The 23,039-nt window shown below is 54.4% G+C and overlaps 1 protein-coding gene across 9 annotated transcripts; it reads right to left on the bottom strand.

The window, feature by feature from the left end:
- Nucleotides 1-853: 853 nt before the first annotated feature.
- Nucleotides 854-22,297, bottom strand: LOC128904786 (gastrula zinc finger protein XlCGF26.1-like). 9 transcript variants are annotated; one of them, XM_054189502.1, is made up of 7 exons: nucleotides 9,312-9,365; nucleotides 8,489-8,577; nucleotides 8,012-8,124; nucleotides 7,075-7,236; nucleotides 6,691-6,817; nucleotides 6,169-6,276; nucleotides 854-5,987 (listed from the first exon to the last, which is right to left on the bottom strand). In XM_054189502.1, exons 5-7 carry the CDS (start codon nucleotides 6,815-6,817, stop codon nucleotides 4,549-4,551), a joined length of 1,674 nt encoding a protein of 557 aa, XP_054045477.1. In that variant the 5' UTR covers nucleotides 7,075-7,236; nucleotides 8,012-8,124; nucleotides 8,489-8,577; nucleotides 9,312-9,365; the 3' UTR covers nucleotides 854-4,548. The 9 variants fall into 9 exon arrangements, with proteins under 9 accessions (XP_054045477.1, XP_054045473.1, XP_054045470.1 ...); XM_054189498.1 differs by lacking the exon at nucleotides 8,012-8,124 and adding an exon at nucleotides 8,182-8,251 and having other exon boundaries at nucleotides 857-5,987; nucleotides 9,312-9,371; XM_054189495.1 differs by lacking the exon at nucleotides 8,012-8,124 and adding an exon at nucleotides 8,182-8,251 and having other exon boundaries at nucleotides 857-5,987; nucleotides 8,489-9,363.
- Between the last annotated feature and the right edge of the window lie 742 nt (nucleotides 22,298-23,039).

Genomic DNA, 23,039 nt, shown 5'->3' with positions numbered 1-23,039 from the left:
ATTTCTGCATCTGAGTCCCCCTCCTGCATCGACGCTGCCCAAGAAGGACCCTCCCCTGGATCTGCTCTATAAGGACCCTCTCCCGCGCTGTCTGCCATGAGCTGCTCCTTGTTGCAAAGGGCAGGGGAAGGAGCCGATCTCCTCTTCTGGTCACCGGGGCACCTGGTACCGCCTCTGCTGGAGTTTGAAGAGCAGGTTGGGGGGAGCCTGGGCAGCGGTTTGTGTCTGTGCCGGCTGGGAATTGGCCCATGGGATCTGAGCAGCAGCAACGCACGTCACGCCATACCCCCTCCGGCTCCAATGTTTAACACAAACCCACCCCTGCAACGTATTCAGGAGAAGCAGCAACACAATCACGATCTTCGGAAAGCAGCGTTCATTTTCTAAAGAGCCCAGAAGGTTTCCATCCCCTGGCTCTTTGGCACAAGCATGAAAGGGCAAGATAAGCCTTCCCCGGGTGAAACCAAAAGCGTAATCGGCAACAGAATCCATCACGTGATGCCCAAAATATGCAGGTACAGCCGTTATCCAAGTCACCGTATCATACACCTGGATGCCAACCCGTACAAAAATAGCCCCTTGCAACCACCGCATACGAACACAAAGAGCCAGAAAACCACGCAACGTATTCAGTAAGTTCGGCAACGTCGCGCCTATTAACGTCAAAGGAAACTCTCTAAGGGCACGATCTAGCATTTCGCGGAGGAACAACATTCCCTGGGCAAGCTGGAAGCTCACGCCCCACATCGGGCGCAAATAAACCTGTCGCGGTTTGGGTCAGGTTGGCCAATGACAAGCCCACAGACGCTCTCCCCCACCTCTCACACTAGTTTAGAAAAAACTAAACTACTTTAATGACATATTAATAATAAAAAGAAAATAATGAAAAAGAGACAATACATACAAAACCGTATCACGCTGCCAGGGAGATGTCACTGGCCACAGTGGTCAGGCCACACCTGGAACGCTGTGTTCAGTTTTGGTCCCCGCTGTACAAAAAAGATGCGGACAAGCTGGAGAGGGTCCAGAGACGATGGCCATCAAGACGATGAAGGGACTGGGAAGGCGGCCAGGTGAGGACAGGCTGAGAGAACTGGGTTTGCTCAGCCTTGAGAAAAGAAGGCTTAGGGGAGACCTCATCACCACCTTCCAGTGTTTAAAGGGAAGCTAAAAGAAGACGGTGGCTCCCTTTTTACAAGGAGTGGCAGGGAAAAGACGAGGGGTGATGGGTACAAGTTAATCCAGGGCAGATTCCAACTGGACACAAGAGGAAAACTTGTCACCATGACACCAATCAGCCATAGGAATAAGCTCCCCAGGAAAGCGGTGGATTCCCCATCAGCGTTGGACGCTTTTAAGATGCAGCCGGACACGCTGCTGGGCCGTCTTGTTTGGACTGGGCTTTTCCAAGAAAGTTTGGACCGGATGATCCTTGAGGTCCCTTCCAACCTGGCATTCTATGGCTCTGTGAGGTTGTAGCGAGGTGGGCGCCAGTCTCTTCTCCCAAGTTACAGGCAACAGTTTTGCCCCAAAGCGGGGTCGTTCACCGGGTGCGCAGACGCCAACACGCACAGAGGGCAGAGGCATTATTTATTTAAATCATTTCCGCAGAGACGGGCGCTAGGTGGTACCCCACAAAGCCAGCACATCAGCCTACGAACTCTTAGGAATATTTATATGGTTCAAAATACAGCAATACACACCCTTAATTATTGGTTAGTACCTTAGCTTAACGATTTCTAATGGTTAGTACAGTCTCTCGCTTTCATTTAAAGTTACAAGGTCCTTCAATCGATGCGTGCAAGCTCCACACGTGCTGGGGGAGGGGGAGTAGTCCAGGTCAGTCTCCCACTGAGTCGATGGTCACGATCTCCCACTGACGACTTTACATTTCCCCCAATTACTGCAAATTTTTGTTGACTTTATGCTTTATCCAACAGCTGTCTAGTTTTCGACCGGTTTCGGTGCCTCCCGTGGAGGAATGTTCCCATATCGGCCTCCTGTTCTTCTTCAAGGGTATATTCATTAAGAAGGCACGCAATGTTTATACCAAGTGTCCGGTTGCACGGGGCCTTGGGACCTTTTTACAGCACTTTGTTCTTACTTAGTGAGAGATTCTACCTTCTAAAATGTATTTTCCCTTTCTAAAAGCACATTCTACCTTCTTAAAGTATATCAATAGGACGAGGGGGCACGGCCTCAAGTTGTGCCAGGGGAGGTTTAGGATGGATATAAGGACAAAGTTCTTCCCGGAAAGGGCTGGCAAGCGTTGGAAGAGGCCGCCCAGGGCGGTGGTGGAGTTGCCATCCCTGGGGGGATTTAAAAGAGGTGTAGACACGGTGCTGAGGGACGTGGGGTAGTGGTGGGCTCGGCAGGGCTGGGCTAACGGTTGGACTCCATGATCTGAAGGTCTCTTCCAACCAAAAGGATTCTGTGGTTCTGCTCTTCCCTCAGGTACTGCCCACCCAGCGAGCAGCCTGGGGGGCACAAGGAGCTGGAAGGAACACTTTCTTTCTTGTTTCCTTACACTTTAGTTTTCTATTATTATTTCTTTTTCATTATTAAGGTATATTCATCCCAACCCACCAGTTTCACCCTCACTGTTACCCTCCCCGGGCTCTGCAGCCCTGCCGGCGGCTGCTCCTGCTTTACGGCCGCTCTCCCGTGTGCCAGCCCGTATCGGCTGCGGCTCGGCCTCGCCGTGCTCCAGCGCTGAGGAGCGGGGCCAGGCGCATCTCCCGGGCCAGGGGCCGGCCCTCTGTAAGAGCCCTGAAACAAAGAAGCGGGAGACGTCTCCCCCCTCTCCAGCCTTCTCCAGGAACGGAACGTCTCAAACACTCCCGGTAAATAAGGAACGCCGGCCTGGTGTTCAAAGAACTGATAAGGCTCAGGCTTTGCTCACTCAGGCGCCTGGGGAGCCGCGGGAGGATTGCCTTGTGCAGACAAGACAGCTCTGCCACTCGTGTGGTAAGCTTGTCAGGTCTCTGCTCTCGAGGCCATCGTGTCCCACGCGTCACCTCTGCCTCGTTATCCGCGACGCGCCTGTGGACGCGCACACCCTGCATCCGCTAATGAAGGTTACAGAGGTCATGCTAAACGCGTGTGACTGCGGCACTCGTCTCTCCGCCCAAGTCATGCCGCACATCGCCCCAGTGAAGGGAGGCACCTGAGATGAGAACTGCCCTTTGGCAGTGGGACATAAAGGGGAGGAAGGCTGGTGCAACGGGGGATTCACAAAGAGGGAATACACAGAAGGGCGCTCCTACAAGACACCCCTCCTCACCCCTGCGTTTGGCTGGAGCAGCGCTGGAACCAGGACCGGTGATCTGCATTTCGGTCACAACAACCCCAAGCAACGCTACGGGCTTGGGGCAGAGTGGCTGGAAAGCTGCCCGGCAGAAAAGGACCTGGGGGTGCTGGTGGACGGCCAGCTTGACAGGAGCCAGCAGTGTGCCCAGGTGGCCAAGAAGGCCAACAGCATTCTGGCTTGTATCAGGAACAGCGTGGCCAGCAGGAGCAGGGAAGGGATGGTGCCCCTGTACTGGGCGCTGGTGAGGCCTCACCTCGAGCGCTGTGTTCAGTTCTGGGCCCCTCTGTACAAGAGGGACGTTGAGGTGCTGGAGCGTGTCCAGAGGAGAGCGACCAGGCTGGGGAGGGCTCTGGAGACCAGGGCATCTGAGGAGAGGCTGAGGGAGCTGGGCATGTTTAGCTTGGAGAAGAGGAGGCTGAGGGGAGACCTCCTTGCCCTCTACAACTCCCTGAAAGGAGGGTGCAGAGAGGTGGGGGTTGGCCTCTTCTCCCAGGGGAATAATGACAGGACCAGAGGAAATGGGCTGAAGCTGCGGCAGGGGAGGTTCAGATCAGCTATTAGGAAGAATGACTTTACTGCAAGAGTGGTCAGGCACTGGGACAGCCTGCCCGGGGAGGGGGTTGGGTCACCATCCCCAGAGGTGTTTAAGAAACGTCTGGATTTGGTACTTCAGGGCGTGCTCTAGTGGCAGAGATTGTAGGGGTTTGGTTGGACTCGATGATCTCAAAGGTCCTGTCCAATGAAGGAGATTCTATGATCCTATCATTCTATGAATTATTATGGACTTAGTTAAGACGTATATTAATCACTGTAGGAATCTAATAAATGTTTGTATACGGACCTTGAGAGTCGTCTCACCTCAGTCCTCGCTGCTGGGAATTTGCAAACCCGAGTCACTTCTCCCTCGCCCCTCTTCTGAGCGGTCTGTGGGTCATGACACCCTGCCTCACTTGAAGTCCCCACTGCCCTGGCAGCCAGCAGAGCCCCGCTCCCTGCCTGCGCTGCCGGGAGAGGGTGGCCGTGCCCAGGACACGCCTGGCCCTGGTTCCGTCTCCTGGAGGATGCAGGGCACCAGTCAGGGAGGGACGAGGGGTCCTGCAGCTTTTACCCTGGACCCACAGCTTCCACGCAGACGGGTGGCAGTTTCAGGGGTGTCGGGCTGCAGAGGTGGCCGCAGGCTGGGGGTGCTGGGGGGGCACAGGCGAGCCAGCACGATCCCCTCATCCCAAAACTGCTTCTCACAGCTGCTGAACGGGAAGGTCTTGGTCTCCACTCACCCCTTCTGCCAGGGACGAACTGCCCTCCTCGCAACGTCCACCCTCCGGCACGGCCGGCGGGCCCTGGTGCACCCGACGGTGGCATTTCAGGCCTTCCCTACGGATGTAGGTCTTGCCGCACTCGCCGCACTTGTAGGGCTTCTCGCCAGTGTGGAGCCGCTTGTGGATGGTGAGGGTCTGCTTGTCTCTGAAGGTCATGGGGCAGTAGGTGCAGGTGAACGGGCGCTCCCCAGTATGGACCCGCTGGTGGATGGTGAAGGCCTTCCTGTGCTTGAAGGTCTTGGAGCAGTGGGCGCAGGCAAAGGGGCGCTCCCCGGTGTGGACCCGCTGGTGGATGTTAAGCGACAACCTGCACCTGAAGGTCTGGGTGCAGCGGGTGCAGGCGAAGGGGCGCTCCCCGGTGTGGATGCGCTGGTGGTCGGTGAGTGACGCCTTGCACCTGAAGGCCTTGGGGCAGTGGGGGCAGGCGAAGGGGTACTCCCCACTGTGGACCCACTGGTGGTCACTGAGGGTCTTCTTTTTTCTGAAGACCTTGGGGCACTGGGTGCAAGCAAAGCGGCGCTCCGCGTTATGGACCTGCTGGTGCATGGTGAGGGCCTTCTTGTACCCAAAGGTCTTGGGACAGTGGTTGCAGGCAAAGGGGCGCTCCCCGGTGTGGACGTGCTGGTGATCTTTTAGGGTCTGCTTGTCCTTGAAGGCCTTGGGGCAGTGTTCGCAGGTGAAGGGGCGCTCCCCGGTGTGGACCAGCTGGTGGACAGTAAGGTTTGTCCTCTCCTTGAAGGCCATGGGACAGTGGGCGCAGGTGTAGGGGCGCTCCCCGGTGTGGGTCCGCTGGTGACTGGTGAGTGATGACTTTTCCCTGAAGGCCTTGGGGCAGTGGGTGCAGGCGAAGGGGCGCTCGCCAGTGTGGATGCTCTGGTGGCGGATCAGGTGGTACTTCTGCCTGAAGCGGCGGCCGCAGTGGCTGCAGGCGAAGGGCTTCTCGCCGGTGTGAATGCCTTGGTGGCTCAGCAGGTGATGCTTCTGAATGAAGCGCTTCCCGCATTCGGCGCAGCTGAAGGGCTTCTCCCCACCGTGCCCCTTCTGGTGGGACACCAGGTTCTGCTTCAGCTGAAACTGGCGGGTGCACTGCCGGCAGCAGAAGGGCTGCGCTGCCACGTGCGTCTGCTGGAGCTTCTTCTGGTCCTGGCTCTTGCGGAAGCTCTTCCCACACTTGGCGCAGGTGTGGGGTCCCTTCGGGCCCGGGGGGCCAGAGGGGGGTCGGGCTGACAGCAGCTTTGCTGACATGCCTCCCCTCCGCCTCCCGCCTCGCTGAGGAATCCCCGGGAGCAGGGTGGTGGGGTCTGGCAGCCCCCTGGGGACCTCCCCATCCTCCCTCCACATCGGGACGTCACCGTCTGCTGGGGAGGAGAGGTCGGGGTCACTGCCGGGGATGGCATGGACACATGGGACCCCTCCCCACGGGCAGTGGCACGCGCAGCCCAGCAGCCCCCCACCCTCCCTGGGGCACGGAGCAGCCGGGGCCAAGGGGATGGTGCTGCCGGAACCCCCCAAGCTCCCACGCAGCCGCCTGGTACCCACCTGGCTCAGGGCTGCGGTGCCTCCGCCGCGCCCCAGGGCACTCTGGCACACACGGCGTCTCTTCTCGCTCCATCTTGCAGATGATCTCCGGCTTGACGGCGCACCAGCCTGTGCGGGCAAGAGAGAGAAGCACCCTCTCCCGCACTGCCGGCACAGCGGCACCGGCTCCCCCTGCCCACAGGCCCAGCATCTGCCCCCGCTCCGCTCCTCTCTCCTCACCCTGCCCGCACACGCCTTCGCACCCCCCTGCCCTGCGCCTCCAACGCCATCGTCAGCTTTATTCTACTCCGCTCTCTGCCATTCCTCTCCGCTCTCCTCAACACCACTCCAGCCCACTCTCTCTCCCAGCACCGCTCTCCACAGGAGGCTGCCGGGCAGGGGAAAACCTGCAATCCCAACCGCTCGGGCAGCGCTCGGGCAGCAACACCAACAGCTGGCCTTTGGCTTTCAAGGGCTCCAGCTCAGCTCGAGAGGGCGATTCCAGCTCCACCCCAGCCCGGCGGCACCGCACACAGTCCTCACCCAGCCAGGCCACCGCCTGGTAGTTCTCCAGCATCACCTCCCGGTAGAGCCGCCGCTGCCAGCCCGCCAGCTCGGCCCACTCCTCGGGGCAGAAGTAGATGGCCACGTCCTCGAACGTCACCGACATCTGCGGCAAGAAGCACGCCCGCCTCAGCGCCTTCCCCCGCACACTCGCCCAGCGCCTCTGCCCAAATCCTGCCGCTGCTGCCCCACGCCACCAACCGCGGCAACGCCAGCCCCTGGCGTCCCCGCAGCCGGGGCGCGTGGGGAGCGCGCGGGCTGCCACGGCTGCAGCTCTGCACAACCTCAGCAAGGGCAGAGCAGGGCGAGCAGACGGGTTGATGGGGAGCGCCGGGGCGGGCGCCCCCTCGCCCTCACCCCCACCTTGCCGCAGCAGCCTGGAGCCCGGCGCGCCGCTGGCTCTCCACGGGGAGACGGAGGCCCGCACAAAGCCTTCTCCGGGGAGATGCAGGTGGGATGCTCCGCGTTCCGCAGCAGATGCCCGCCCGGCACCAGCCGCACCGGCGCAGCGAGGACGGACGCTCCCTGCCAAGCACAGCGTTTGCAGGAAGAAATGAGGGGCAGAACTTCACTTACCTGCCAGCCGCTGCCTGCCCTTCCACCCACAGCCTCCCACCCCCCCGGGAAAAGGACCCCCCAAAGAGCGTCGCTCTCCTGCTTTAGCCCCAGCCAGACACAAAGGACCGGGCGGCTGCTCGCTCCCTCCCCCCGAGGACCCGCTCGCTCCTCACCCTTGTACCGAGGGCCAAAAGGGCAAGAAGCCCTTGGGGGAGAGAAAGAGAGTTTCACGGGGAAAGCAAAAGCTGCCCAAAGAGGGTCGCTGTCGGGGCTCAGCCCCAGCCGGCAACAAAGGACCAGGCGGCCGCCGGCTCAGTCACCTGCCCTCCCCCGGGGGAAAGGGCAGCAGCAGCGGCAGAAAAAGGCCAAAGCCCCGGGCTGGCATCGAGCCTCTTGCAGAGAGCAGCCAAGGGCAGAGGAAAACAGCAGAGACTCCGCGGAAAGAAGCAGCAAAGCCAGGGCCACCCCCCGCCATTCGCTCCCCACCCGCTGCCCAGCCCGCTCCCGAGCGGCGAGTCCCTCCCCCACCCCGGCCACCTCCCCCAGCTCCGCGCTGGCCCTGACGTCACACGGCACGGAGTAGCCCCTTGGCCAGCTCGGGTCAGCCCTCCCCCGGCTGGGTCCCCTCCCAGCCTCTGCTGGAAATTAACCCCGTCCCCGCCGGACCCAGGACGTTTCCCCCCCCACCACCCCCGATCCCACGCCGGCTCCTTCGTGCCCAGGGCCTGCCCTCGCCACTTACTCGCCACCGCTTTGCCCCGTCTCTGGTGGCGAGATTCGCACTGAGTGGCTCGAAGGTGTCCCAAAGCGACGCAGAGCCCCGTGAGGAACGGCACAAGCCACCGAGTAATAAATCTAGAGGGGTGTGTGTAGAAGCACCCCCCGTAAGTACGCGCACCCCCGCACACGTACCGGTCTCTGGCCGGGAATCTCTCACTGGCGGCAACGGCAGCGAGCCCAAAGGTGCCGCTTGTAGGTCCTACTGTTGCGTGAAGGGGGAAAGTAGTCGTGGTTTTGGCCGGATTGGGCGATCAGAGCGACAGATGGCCCTCCCCCCCTCCCCCCTCCTCCAGAGGGGAGGAAGAGATAAGGAGATTTACGAGTTTAGAAAAAAGAACTAAACTACTTCAATGAAAATCATAATAAATAAGAAAATAGTAAATCATAATAGAACAGTAAAATTTAAAGAAAAAAGTATACAATATATACGAAACTGTACCCAGCTCCCAGGATGACGACGGCGTCAGCAGCAGACACAGGGAAAGTCCCAGACCGGAGCCAGCGAGGGACAGGAGCTGAATTCCAGAACTAGAGTCAGGAATGCTCGGATCAGATCAAAGGCAGACGGACAGACAGGCCCCTCCTCAGACGTCGGCCACTGAAGAAAGAGCGAGCCAGAGCCCCCTTGCCCCTTTGATCCCTCAGCTTTTACACCGAGCGTGATGCAGATGGGATGGAATACCCTGTTGGGCAGTTTGGGGTCACCTCTGCTCCTCCCTGCAGGTGGGACCCCTCTGCGCTTCTCCGCTTCCGACCCTCTAACGGGACAAACAGCGAAGTGAGCTGACATTGGTCGTTATAGCAATAAGTCTAAGCAAGAGCCTCTCCGCGAACCGTTCCTTGGTGTAATCAGGGCTCATCACTCCGAGAGTGAACAGCTTCTGAACAATACGCTGTTAATTCCAGACTTAGTCAGTTAGAAGAGGCCCAGCTAAAAAGTAAAATTACAAATCAGAAAACTGGTTCTGTTTTACCTCAAACCAGGACATTCCACCCCTTATTCCATACCATTTGCGTCCTGCTCAGGCTACTCTCACTTCTTTTCCATCAAATATATACATAGATACACAGATCTCTCACTGTCGTGGTTTGGCCTCAGACGGCAACAAAGAACCACGTGCTGCTCGCTCGGGCCTTCCTAATACAGGAAGAATCGTAAGAAAAGGCGAGACTCTTGGGTTGAGACAAAGGCAGTTTAACGGAACAGCAAAGGGAACAGGCAAACAACAACAACAACAACGCGGATGGGGGAATATACGAACACGATTACGGAACCGCCGCTCCCCCGCCGCTCGCCGCCGCTCGCAGGCCGGACCCGGGACGCCCCGCCCGCTTTTAAGCAGCAACTTCCTGCCCCCTCCCCCGGCAGCTCAGGGTGGGCGTGGCTCACATGGCATGGAATACCAGGAAAAGTTAACCCTATCCCTGCCGGAACCAGGACATTATCCACCCCTTATTCCATACCATCTATGCCATGCCCAGCAGGTTCCAATGAATTGCCACCACTTTCCCATGTTTTATATATATATATATATATACACACACATATAATGCCCTTAGTTTATGGGCCATCCCTCCAAAGTGTCTGTTGAGTTCTTTTAATCCACGGCTTTGGGCTCCATCTGTTAGAACAGTCTCTCAGGGCAGGTGAGATGCTGGGTGGTGCTGGTCTGTTGCATGCTGTATTTTTCGGAGCTTGTGACTGGTGCACCCGGTGTGGCTCATGCACGCAGTCCGTGGGCTGAAGATGTAGATCTTGAGGAAACTGCTGGGCGCCAGCTGCTGAGATCAGTCCTTATCCCATCATCCCTGTGCCTTACTCGTAGTACAACTGATAGCAATTATAGCAATGAGGACATACAGTGACAGTGCTACTTAGCAATTAACAGCACACAATCTGATTCATTGGCTATTCTCGCCCAAAATCAGATCCCCATGAGGTACACATCGGACTTCCCCATCCTTCCGCATCACCCGCCAAGTGCACCCAGGTCCTTGGGCAAAAGCAATCCCACGGATGGGTTTGCCTTTGCCTGAGGCAGGACTGACCCAGACTGTCTTCCCTAGCGTATTCTTCATGTGCACTACGGGGACTTTATCCCCTTCTACAGTACGTGGAAGTTTTGATTGGGCAGGGCCAGCCCGATTGTTAGATCCCCTGGTGTTAACTAGCCAGGTAGCTTTTGCTAGATGTATATCCCAATGTTTTAAAGTCCCACCACCCATTGCTCTCAGTGTAGTTTTTAACAGTCCATTGTATCGTTCTATCTTCCCAGAGGCTGGGGCGTGATAGGGGATGTGATACACCCACTCGATACCATGCTCTTTGGCCCAGGTGTCTATGAGGCTGTTTCGGAAATGAGTCCCGTTGTCCGACTCAATTCTCTCTGGGGTACCATGTCGCCACAGGACTTGCTTTTCAAGGCCCAGGATAGTGTTCCGGGCAGTGGCATGGGGCACAGGGTATGTTTCCAGCCATCCGGTGGTTGCTTCCACCATTGTGAGCACATAGCGCTTGCCTTGACGGGTTTGTGGCAGTGTGATATAATCAATCTGCCAGGCCTCCCCATATTTGTATTTCAGCCATCGCCCTCCATACCAAAGAGGCTTCAAACGCTTGGCTTGTTTGATCGCAGCGCATGTCTCACATTCATGGATGACCTGTGCAATAGTGTCCATGGTCAAGTCCACCCCTCGGTCACGAGCCCATCTATATGTCGCAGCTCTCCCTTGATGGCCTGAGGAGTCATGGGCCCACCGAGCTATGAATAGTTCACCCTTATGTTGCCAGTCCAGATCCACCTGAGCCACTTCAATCCTAGCAGCCCGATCCACCTGCTGGTTGTTCTGATGTTCCTCCGTGGCCCGATTCTTCGGTACGTGGGCATCTACATGGCGTACTTTCACAACCAGATTCTCTATCCGGGCAGCAATATCTTGCCATAGGTCAGCAGCCCAGATGGATTTGCCTCTGCGCTGCCAGTTGCCCTGCTTCCACTGCTGTAACCACCCCCACAGAGCATTTGCCACCATCCATGAGTCAGTGTAGAGATAAAGTACTGGCCATTTTCCTCGCTCAGCAATGTCCAAAGCCAGCTGAATAGCCTTCACCTCTGCAAACTGGCTCGATTCACCCTGTCCCTCACTGGCTTCTGCAACCCGTCGTGTAGGACTCCACACAGCAGCCTTCCACTTTCGATGCTTTCCCACAATCCGGCAGGACCCATCAGTGAACAGGGCATATTTCTTCTCATTTTCTGGCAGTTTATTATATGGTGGGGCCTCTTCTGCACGTGTCACCTCCTCCTCTGGTGACATTCCGCAATCCTTGCCTTCTGGCCAGTCCATGATCACTTCCAGAATTCCTGGGCGACTGGGGTTTCCCATTCGAGTTCGCTGCGTGATCAGTGCAATCCACTTACTCCATGTAGCATCGGTTGCATGATGTGTGGTGGGGACCCTTTCTTTGACCATCCAACCCAGCACCGGCAGTCGAGGTGCTAAGAGGAGCTGTGCTTCTGTACCAACTACTTCCGAAGCAGCTCGAACCCCTTCATAAGCTGCCAATATCTCTTTTTCTGTTGGAGTGTAGCGGGCTTCGGATCCTCTGTATCCACGACTCCAAAACCCCAGGGGTCGACCTCGAGTCTCCCCTGGTGCTTTCTGCCAGAGGCTCCAGGTAGGGCCGTTCTCCCCGGCTGCGGTGTAGAGCACATTTTTAACATCTTGTCCTCCCCGGACTGGCCCCAGGGCCACTGCATGGACTGTTTCCTGTTTGATTTGTTCAAAAGCTTGTCGTTGCTCAGGACCCCATTTAAAATCATTCTTCTTCCGGGTTACTTGATACAGAGGGCTCACAATGAGACTGTAATCTGGGATATGCATTCTCCAAAAACCCACAATGCCTAAGAAAGCCTGTGTTTCCTTTTTACTAGTTGGTGGAGACATAGCTGCTATTTTGTTGATCACATCCATTGGAATCTGACGGCGTCCATCTTGCCATTTTATTCCTAAAAACTGGATCTCCTGTGCAGGTCCCTTGACCTTACTTCGCTTTATGGCAAAACCAGCGTTCAGAAGGATTTGGACTATTTTACTCCCTTTCTCAAAAACTTCTTCTGCTGTGTTTCCCCATACAATGATGTCATCAATGTACTGCAGATGTTCTGGAGCTTCACCCTGTTCCGGTGCAGTCTGGATCAGTCCATGGCAAATGGTGGGGCTGTGTTTCCACCCCTGGGGCAGTCGATTCCAGGTGTACTGGACGCCCCTCCAAGTGAAAGCAAACTGTGGCCTGCACTCTGCTGCCAAAGGGATTGAGAAGAATGCATTCGCTATATCAATCGTGGCATACCACTTGGCTGCCTTGGACTCCAGTTCGTACTGGAGTTCTAGCATGTCCGGCACGGCAGCACTCAGCAGTGGCGTGACTTCATTCAGACCACGATAGTCTACAGTTAGCCTCCACTCTCCATTAGATTTTCGCACCGGCCATATGGGACTGTTAAAGGGTGAGCGAGTCTTGCTGATCACTCCTTGAACCTCTAGTTGACGAATCAGCTTATGGATGGGAATCAGAGAGTCTCGGTTAGTGCGATACTGCCGCCGATGCACCGTTGTGGTAGCAATCGGCACCTGTTGTTCTTTGACCCTCAACAACCCCACAACAGAAGAATCCTCCGAGAGACCAGGCAAGGCAGACAACTGTTTAACTTCCTCTGTCTCCAAGGCAGCTATGCCAAAGGCCCAGCGGTACCCTTTTGGGTCCTTAAAATACCCTCTCCTGAGGTAATCTATACCAAGGATGCATGGAGCCTCTGGGCCAGTCACAATGGGATGCTTTTGCCACTCATTCCCAGTTAGGCTCACTTCCGCCTCCAGTACAGTCAACTCTTGGGATCCCCCTGTCACCCCAGAAATACAAAGGGGTTCTGCCCCTCTATAGCTTGATGGTATTAAAGTACACTGCGCACCCGTGTCCACTAGAGCCTTATACTCCTGTGGGTCTGATGTGCCAGGCCATCGAATCCACACCGTCCAATAAACCCGGTTGTCCCTTTCCTCCACCTGGCCGGAGGCAGGGCCCCCCTAATACTGGTCATAGTATCCGTTACTCACTTCTTGCATAAATGACTTGGAAGTTCCTTCAAGAGGATCAGAACCAAGATCAGGCCTTCTGCTTTGTCTGGGGAACGGCCCACTGGAAACTGGGGCGGCACTTTTCCTGGAGGGATCCCCTTTTGTGGTTGTCCTTCCTTGCAACTCCTGTACCCGTGTCCGCAGGGTCGAAGTAGGTTGTCCATCCCACTTCCTCATGTCCTCTCCGTGGTCCCGCAGGTAGAACCACAGGGTGCCTCGTGGTGTGTACCCTCCGTACTCTCTCTCTTGAGTGGGGAAATGCCTGCTTCTAATAGCTGAGATGCTGGCCCGTGCAGGTGGGGAGTAGGACATATTCTCTTCAAGTTGCTGGACCTTCCGCGACAGTTTCTCCACAGCTGAGACAAGGGGGGAAGAGAGACTTTCTTCATATCGCCGGAGCCGGCCAGCTACCTCATCCACCGTTGGTCCCTCTTCACCTTTCCATTCCATTACTGCCAGGGAGTTGGCATATGACGATGGTGCGCTCCGTACAAACGTCCGCCACATGGGCCTTGTGCATCGCACCTCATCAGGGTCTGTGGGTAAGTCTGCATTGTCCAAGTCATAATAAATCATCTCCCGCACGGCTAATTCTCTCAGGTACTGGATACCTCTTTCCATGGTAGTCCACTTGCTTGGCTGACATACAACATCCTCACTGAAGGGGTACCTCTCCCTCACGCCTGACAGGAGTCGTTTCCAGAGGCTGAGGGCTTGGGTCTTTTTCCCAATCGCCTTGTCAATGCCGCCTTCCCTAGACAGGGATCCCAGCTGCCTGGCCTCCCTACCCTCTAATTCCAGGCTACTGGCCCCATTATCCCAGCACCGGAGCAGCCAGGTGACAATGTGCTCGCCTGAAAGTCGGCTGAAATCTTTTCGCATATCCCGCAGCTCACACAAGGATAGGGATCGAGTAATTATCTCTGGTTCTGCCTCTTCCTCCTGCTCTCGTGATGACCCTGGTTCATCATCATCTCTTACTAAGCGAACTGATTTCTTTGTGTACTTCTTCTTCTGAATGGGGGCAACTGATACCGGCACGGGTTGGTTCCCTGGTTCAGTGGCAGTGGCTACCACGGGGGTTGCAGTAGCCGCAGGGGCCGCCGCAGGGGCTGCAGCAGCCGCAGGGGCCGCCGCAGGGGCTGCAGTAGGGGCTGCAGCAGCCGCAGGCGCCGCCGGTCTGGTTTCCATCTCTTCCCCTTGAGGGTGCTGCATAACACTGAGCAGTGCCTGGTAGATACTGGCCAGGGCCCAGCACAGCGCGGTGAGTTGTGCCTCTCTAGAATAGCCACAGCATTTTCCCTTCAAATATTCTACCACTTTATCAGGGTCCTGTAATTGTTCAGGGGTGAAGTCCCAGACCATTGGGGGTGAGTAGTTCTCTAGGTACCTGCCCATGCTCTCCCACATGCCGTGCCACCCCTGACTATCCAGCCTCGGAGCAGATCTCCGGGTGGTAGTCTTAAATAGTCGTGTAACCCTAAACAAGACCTGGAACGTATTCAGGAGACATAGCACTAGGAACACGCTGGTTTGAGTATCCCAAGGATATTCAAAATTCTCAAAAGCTGTCATACCTGACCCGAAGGAGAAAAGGGAGGCAAAAGGGCTGGGGAAATTATTAACAAATTCTGAGAGACGGTGTCCAATGTACGGACAGGACAGCAAAACCACATAAACACCCCAAAATAGCCGTCTGAACAGTGATGTTATCATATCATAAACAGATATCGCACAGGACAGCAGAATGATAATCCTCATCCCTCTTCCAGACATGGTAAACAGCATCGCAGGGAGTACATAAGCCATATAGGAATTTATGTAACACAGCCATGAGAACAAACCAAGCAACATGATGACCAGTGACTATTTACCTAATAAAATAAATGCATACAAAAAAAAAACCCAAAACCGTTTTTTCCACGTTCTAGTTGGATTCTGTCGTTATCTCAACCCTTCGAGCCCCACGTTGGGCGCCAAAAAGGACTGTCGTGGTTTAGCCTCAGACGGCAACAAAGAACCACGTGCCGCTCGCTCGCGCCTTCCTAATACAGGAAGAATCGTAAGAAAAGGCGAGACTCTTGGGTTGAGACAAAGGCAGTTTAACAGAACAGCAAAGGGAACAGGCAAACAACAACAACAACAACAACAACAACAACAACAACAACAACACGGACAGGGGAATATACAAACACGATTACGGAACCGCCGCTCCCCGCCCGGACCCGGGACGCCCCAGCCCGCTTTTAAGCAGCAACTTCCTGCCCCCTCCCCCGGCAGCTCAGGGTGGGCGTGGCTCACATGGCATGGAATACCAGGAAAAATTAACCCTATCCCCACCGGAACCAGGACACTCACTTATGATTTTAGCTTCATACACCAAAGTTCATTAAGTTCATTTCGTTCATAATTGCAGGTTTTCATCCGTCATAGCAGACTCTCAGGGCAGAAAAGGTGATGTAAAGTTCATTGTGGTCCATGTCCGCGGGTAGTATGTCCATCCCGAGGAGTTTGCTGGACACCACTTGATGAAGCTAGCTCAGGTCTCAGCACCACTACGTTATCCCGAGAAACACTTCTGGAACACCGTTAGTATTATATAACAATTAACGTCGTACAGCTCAGAGTTGACTGTTTTCACCGAGGGTTAAATCTCCTTGGGGTACACACTGAATTTCCCCATTCTCCATCATCCCCCACCGAGTACATCCAGGTCCTTGGGCAAAAACAGTCCCGCGAATGGGTTTGCCTTTGCCTGAAGTGGGAGAAACCCAAAGAGTTTTCCCCGGCACATTCCTGTCATGCGCCACAGGGGCCTTATCCCCTTCCGTATGACGTAGAAGGTCTGACTGAGCAGGACCAGCTCGACTGATGGATCCCCTGGTGTTAACTAACCAGGCGGCTCGTGCTAAAGGCTTGTCCCAATTTTTAAAGGTTCCACCCCCCGCATTGATTTCAGGGTGGTTTTTAATAGCACTTTGTATCGCTCAGTTTTCCCAGAAGCTGGTGCACGATAGGGGCTGTGACATACCCACTCAATGCCATGTTCTTTGGCCCAAGCACTTCTACGATTATTTGTTCAAAGGAGTCCCATTGTCTGACTCAGTTCCTTCTGGAGCACCGTGTCGCCACAAGACTTGCCTTTCCAGGCCCAGGATGGTATTCCGGGCAGTGGCGTGGGGCACGGCGTAGGTTTCCAACCACCCGGTGCTTGCTTCCACCATTGTAAGCACGTGACGCTTACCCTGAGGGGTTTGAGGGACTGTGATACGGTCGGTTTGCCACGCCTCCCCATACTTCTATTTTAGCCATCGTCCCCCCTACCACAAAGGTTCCAACCGTTTACCTTGTTTGATTTGGGCGCATGTTTCGCACTCGTGGATAACCTGCGCAGTAGCGTCCATGGCTTAAATCCGCCCCTCGGTCACGGGCCCACTTGTATGTTGCATCCCTTCCTTGATGACCTGACGTGTCATGGGCCCACCGGGCTAAAACCAGTTCACCTTTATGTTCCCAGCCCAAATCTGTCTGGAAAATCTTAGCAGCCTGATCCACTTGCTGGTTGTTTCGACGTTCCTCAGCGGCTCGACTCATGGGTACGTGGGCATCTACGTGACGTACCTTTACGACTAGTTTCCCTAGCCGCTCAGCAAAGTCTTGCCCCAATCCAGTAGCCCAGATGGGTTTATCTCGGCGCTGCCAGTTGCTCTGCTTCCACGGCTTTAGCCATCCCCACAGAGCATCGGCCACCATCCGTGAGTCAGTGCGGAGATCGAGTACTGGCCACTTTTCTCGTTCAGCAACGTCGAAGGCCAGCTGGATGGCTTCTACCTCTGCAAATGGCCTCGATTCACCTTCTCCTTCAGTTGCTTCTGCAACTCGTCGTGTAGGACTCCAGGCAGCAGCTTTCCGCTTTCTGTGTTTCCCTACGATACGACAAGATCCATCAGTGACCAGAACACACTCTTTCTCCTTATCTGAGAGTTCATTATATGGTGGGGCCTCCTCAGCACGTGTTACCACCTCCTCAGGCGGCACTGTGAAGTCTCTGCCTTCGGGCCAGTTTGTGATCACTTCTAGGATTCCTGGACGATTCGGGTTTCCTATTCGAGCTCGCTGAGTGATTCAGGCGACCCACTTACTCCGGGTAGCATCGGTGGCGTGATGAGTAGAAGGAGCTTTACCCTCGAACACCCAGCCCAGCACTGGCCATCGGGGTGCGAAGAGGAGCTGTGTTTCGGTACCAATGACCTCTGAAGCAGCTCTAACTCCTTCATAAGCTGCCAATACTTCTTTCTCAGTTGGAGTAGAGTTGGCTTCAGATCCTCTGGATCCCCGACTCCAAAATCCCAGGGGTCGACCTCGAGTCTCCCCTGGTGCTTCCTGCCAGAGGCTCCAGGTAGGGCCATCGTCCCCGGCTGCGGTGTAGAGCACATTTTTAATGTCCCATCCTGTTTGGACTGGTCCAAGGGCTACTGCGTGCACAATCTCTCGTTTAATTTGCTCAAAGGCTTGCCGTTCCTCAGGACCCCACGTAAACTCATTTTTCTTTCGAGTCACTTCCCAGAGAGGTTTCACAATCTGACTAGAGCCTGGAATGTGCAGTCTCCAGAAACCCACGACGCCTAAGAAGGCTTGTGTTTCCTTTTTGTTCGTAGGTGGGGACATAGATGTTATTTTTTAATCACATCCATTGGGATCTGACGACGCCCACCTTGCCATTTAACTCCTAAGAGCTGGATCTCTCGTGCAGGTCCCTTGACCTTTCCTCTTTTTATGGCGAAACCTGCTTCCAAAAGAATCTCGATTATTTTCTTACCTTTCTTGAAAACTTCTGCTGTGTTACCCCACACAATGATGTCACCGATGCACTGCAGGTGTCGTGGAGCCCCAGCCGTCTCCAGTGCGGTCTGGATCAGTCCGTGGCAAATAGCAGGGCTGTTTCCACCCCCGGGGCAGTCGATTCCAGGTGTACCGGACACCCCTCCAGGCGAAAGCCAACCGCGGCCTGCACTCTGCTGCTAAAGGAATAGAGAAAAATGCATGAGCGATGTCAATCGCAGCACACGACTTGGCCGCCTTGGACTCCAGTTCATACTGCAGTTCTCGCATGTCTGGCACGGCAGCACTCAGCGGTGGTGTGACTTCATTCAGGCCACGATAGTCCGCTGTCAGCCGTCACTCTCCATCAGACTCTCGCACCGGCCATACCGGGCTGTTGAAGGGTGAGCGAGTCTTGCCGATCGCTCCTCGGGTCTCCAGCCGACGAGTCAGGTTCTGGATGGGAGTCAGGGAGTCTCGGTCGGTGCGATGCCGTCGCCGATGCGCTGTGGCGGTAGCAATCGGCACCTGCTGTTCTTTAACCTTCAGCAGTCCCACCACCGAAGGGTCAGCTGAAAGGCCGGGTGAGGCAGACGGCTGTGTACCGTCCTCAGTCTCTGCAGCTGCTCTACCAAAAGCCCGTCGGTACCCTGTTGGGTCTTTGAAATACCCTCTTTTGAGGAAGTCTGTGCCAAGGATGCACGGAGCATCTGGACCAGCGACAGTGGGGTGCTTCTCCCATTTCTTCCCAACCAGGCCCACTTCAGCCCCCAGTACAGTCAGTTCTTGAGACCCACCTGTCGCTCCAGAAATAGTCACAGACTCTGTCCCTTTACGATTCGGTGGCCATGGGGTGCACTGTGCACCCGTGTCCACAAGGGCCGTATATATTTTTGTGGCTCTGACGTGCCAGGCCACGGAATCCCCACCGTCCAATAAACTCTGTTGTCCCTCTCCTCCTCCTGGCTGGAGGCAGGGCCCCTCTGATGTCTCTAATTAGTAGACGAGTTTCTACCTGGAGCGGAGAACGGCCCCCTGCGGACTGGAGCAGCAGTCCTCCTGGAATGATTTGTTCTTCTATCTGCGTTACCTTGCAACTCACTCACTCGTGCCCGTAGGGCTGAGGCAGGTTTTTTAACCCACTTACTCGTGTCCTCTCCGTAGTCACAGAGGCAAAACCGCAGGATGTTTCGTCGCATGTTCTGTTTCCTCTGAGTCGGTCTCCTAGGAGGGGATCTTCTCCTAATGGCTGCAACACGGGTCCGCACAGGGGAAGAGTAAGATCTCTCCTCCATCCTAGATAGTTTCTCAAACAGTTTCTCAAACAGTTTCTCATTTTTCTCAACTGTTTTCTCAGTTTTATCAGTTAATCCTTCCACAGCTGCTACAGTGAGGGGACGAGAAAGGCTGTCTTCATACTGTCGCGTTCTGCTAGCCGCTTCATTTACAGTTAGTGACCCATCATCAGCTCCTCCCCACATCAGCATCTTCTTTAGATGATCTTCCAGATCGTCTTTAGAAGAACTCTTTCCTCGATCTTCATCAGAAGAGTCCTCCTCCCTGCTGTCTGGCCTTACTTGGTCTTTATCACGAGGGACAGAGGAACTTACTGACCCCTTCTTTTTCTTTCTGGTCACCGGGGCAACTTGTACCGGAGTAGTAGTGCATATCGTACAACACCTACTCTTGCACCAAAATTTAAAGAGAAACCACCCCTGCACCCCTTGCAGGAAAATCGACACCAAAAGCATGACTTTAGGAACGCAACTGTCATTCACGATACCCAAAGGAGATCCCTCTCCTGGCTCTGACCGTGACAATTTGACATAAGAAGTAAAGAGGAAGGCTCCAGAGGTCCCTTCATAGAATCATAGGGTCGTAAGGGCCCTCTGGAGCCCATCCTGTCCCACCCCTGGCCAGAGCAGGGTCACCCACAGCAGGTGGCACAGGGACGCGTCCAGGCGGGTTTGGGATGTCTCCAGAGACGGAGACTCCCCCACCTCTCTGGGCAGCCTGTGCCAGGGCTCTGCCACCCTCAGGGGAAAGAAGTTCCTCCTCGTGTTGAGGTGGAACTTCCCATGGTCAAGTTTGTGCCCGTTACCCCTTGTCCTGTCTCCGGGCACCACTGAGAAGAGCCTGGCCCCATCCTCCTGACACCCCCCTGTCCTGGTTCCGGTGGGGATAGGGTTAATTTTTCCTGGTATTCCATGCCATGTGAGCCACGCCCACCCTGAGCTGCCGGGGGAGGGGGCAGGAAGTTGCTGCTTAAAAGGGGGCTGGGCCGGGGAGTGGTGGTTCCCGTAATCGTGTTTGTATATTCCCCTGTCCATGTTGTTGTTGTTGTTGTTGTTGTTGTTGTTGTTGTTGTTGTTGTTGTTGTTGTTGTTGTTGTTGTTGTTGTTGTTGTTGTTGTTGTTGTTGTTGTTGTTGTTGTTGTTGTTGTTGTTGTTGTTGTTGTTGTTGTTGTTGTTGTTGTTGTTGTTGTTGTTGTTGTTGTTGTTGTTGTTGTTGTTGTTGTTGTTGTTGTTGTTGTTGTTGTTGTTGTTGTTGTTGTTGTTGTTGTTGTTGTTGTTGTTGTTGTTGTTGTTGTTGTTGTTGTTGTTGTTGTTGTTGTTGTTGTTGTTGTTGTTGTTGTTGTTGTTGTTGTTGTTGTTGTTGTTGTTGTTGTTGTTGTTGTTGTTGTTGTTGTTGTTGTTGTTGTTGTTGTTGTTGTTGTTGTTGTTGTTGTTGTTGTTGTTGTTGTTGTTGTTGTTGTTGTTGTTGTTGTTGTTGTTGTTGTTGTTGTTGTTGTTGTTGTTGTTGTTGTTGTTGTTGTTGTTGTTGTTGTTGTTGTTGTTGTTGTTGTTGTTGTTGTTGTTGTTGTTGTTGTTGTTGTTGTTGTTGTTGTTGTTGTTGTTGTTGTTGTTGTTGTTGTTGTTGTTGTTGTTGTTGTTGTTGTTGTTGTTGTTGTTGTTGTTGTTGTTGTTGTTGTTGTTGTTGTTGTTGTTGTTGTTGTTGTTGTTGTTGTTGTTGTTGTTGTTGTTGTTGTTGTTGTTGTTGTTGTTGTTGTTGTTGTTGTTGTTGTTGTTGTTGTTGTTGTTGTTGTTGTTGTTGTTGTTGTTGTTGTTGTTGTTGTTGTTGTTGTTGTTGTTGTTGTTGTTGTTGTTGTTGTTGTTGTTGTTGTTGTTGTTGTTGTTGTTGTTGTTGTTGTTGTTGTTGTTGTTGTTGTTGTTGTTGTTGTTGTTGTTGTTGTTGTTGTTGTTGTTGTTGTTGTTGTTGTTGTTGTTGTTGTTGTTGTTGTTGTTGTTGTTGTTGTTGTTGTTGTTGTTGTTGTTGTTGTTGTTGTTGTTGTTGTTGTTGTTGTTGTTGTTGTTGTTGTTGTTGTTGTTGTTGTTGTTGTTGTTGTTGTTGTTGTTGTTGTTGTTGTTGTTGTTGTTGTTGTTGTTGTTGTTGTTGTTGTTGTTGTTGTTGTTGTTGTTGTTGTTGTTGTTGTTGTTGTTGTTGTTGTTGTTGTTGTTGTTGTTGTTGTTGTTGTTGTTGTTGTTGTTGTTGTTGTTGTTGTTGTTGTTGTTGTTTGCCTGTTCCCTTTGCTGTTCTGTTAAACTGCCTTTGTCTCAACCCAAGAGTCTTGCCTTTTCTTACGATTCTTCCTGTTTTAGGAAGGCGCGAGCGAGCAGCACGTGGTTCTTTGTTGCCGTCTGAGGCTAAACCACGACACCCCCCTTTCAGTATCTATAAGCGTTGATAAGATCCCCCTCAGCCGTCTTTTTTCCAGCCTGAAGAGCCCCAAATCCCTCAGCCTTTCTCCATGAGAGGTGTTCCAGCCCCTCAGCATCTCGGTGGCCCTTTGCTGTCCCCTCTCCAGCAGTTCCCTGTCCCTCTTGAACCGGGGAGCCCAGAACTGGACCCAGTGCTCCAGGTGCGGCCTCCCCAGGGCAGAGCAGAGGCGGAGGATGACCTCCCTCCACCTGCTGGCCACGCTCTTCTTGATGCCCCCCAGGATGCCATTGGCCTTCTTGGCCACCAGGGCCCATTGCTGGCTCGTGGGCATCCTGTTGTCCCCCAGGACTCCCAGGTCTCTTCCCACTGAGCTGCTCTCCAGCAGGTCCCCCCCAACCTGTCCTGGTGCAGGGGGTCGGTTATTCCTCCCCAGGGGCAGCACCCGACACTTGCCTGGTTGAATTTCATAAGGGTCCTCTCTTCCCACTCCAGCCAGTCTGGGATTCTGTGATACCGTGGAAGCAGACGGTGATGAATAAGCTCGACCAGTACAGCGAGACAAAACTCCAGATAACTTGGATGGAATCTTTCCTGCAAAACTGGAGATGGGGGAACAGCACGACTAGGGATAACTACCAGGAAAGAACAAGGTGGACGCGCCAGGCCTGCGATGTCCGGGTGGGACCGTTCTGCCTTGGAGGCCAGAAAGACAGTTTAGTGTGAGGTGGCACCTTCTGAGGAAGGAAAGACTCGGGACGGACATCAACGTTCTCTTCTGGGCAACGGTGACACGTCGCAGGTGGGACACAATTTGAACCTCACGAGGCTTTAGGAAGTTCTCTTCCTCCCGCCGCTCCGTTTACAAAGCGAGCCGTGCCCCGCTACGGCTAAACCAGCCTGTAGGAGACTTGTAATTCCCCAAAACAAAGATGGAGAGACGCGGCCTGAGGGAACGTTGCGTGAAGGGGGAAAGTAGTTTTAGCAGAAAATCCCCCCCCTTGCGCTCCGACACTCCTCACCCAGGCGGGAGGCCAGGTGCGGCTCGGTTTAAATCCTGAGGGATGCCACTCAGTGATGCTGAGCAACCTGATCTAGCGGGAGGTGGCCCTGCCCACGGCGGGGGGTTGGCTCTAGATGATCTTTAAGGTCCCTTCCAACCCTGACGATTCTACGATTCTATGCCCAATTCACCACGATCCGTCCAGTCCCGTTTAATATATTGAACTGTTAACGATTCTGGATACGCTGAGAGTGGACTGCGCCTTCAGTCTCGTCGTGCTCACGAACCGGCACGGCCACTCTCCAGTCTTTGGTCGCGTTCCACGAGAAAC

Source organism: Rissa tridactyla, chromosome 2 (genome assembly GCF_028500815.1).
Source record: "Rissa tridactyla isolate bRisTri1 chromosome 2, bRisTri1.patW.cur.20221130, whole genome shotgun sequence".
Classification (NCBI taxonomy): domain Eukaryota; kingdom Metazoa; phylum Chordata; class Aves; order Charadriiformes; family Laridae; genus Rissa; species Rissa tridactyla.
The sequence above is the reverse complement of the archived record's forward strand: the minus strand, read 5'-3'. Positions and strand labels throughout refer to the sequence as shown.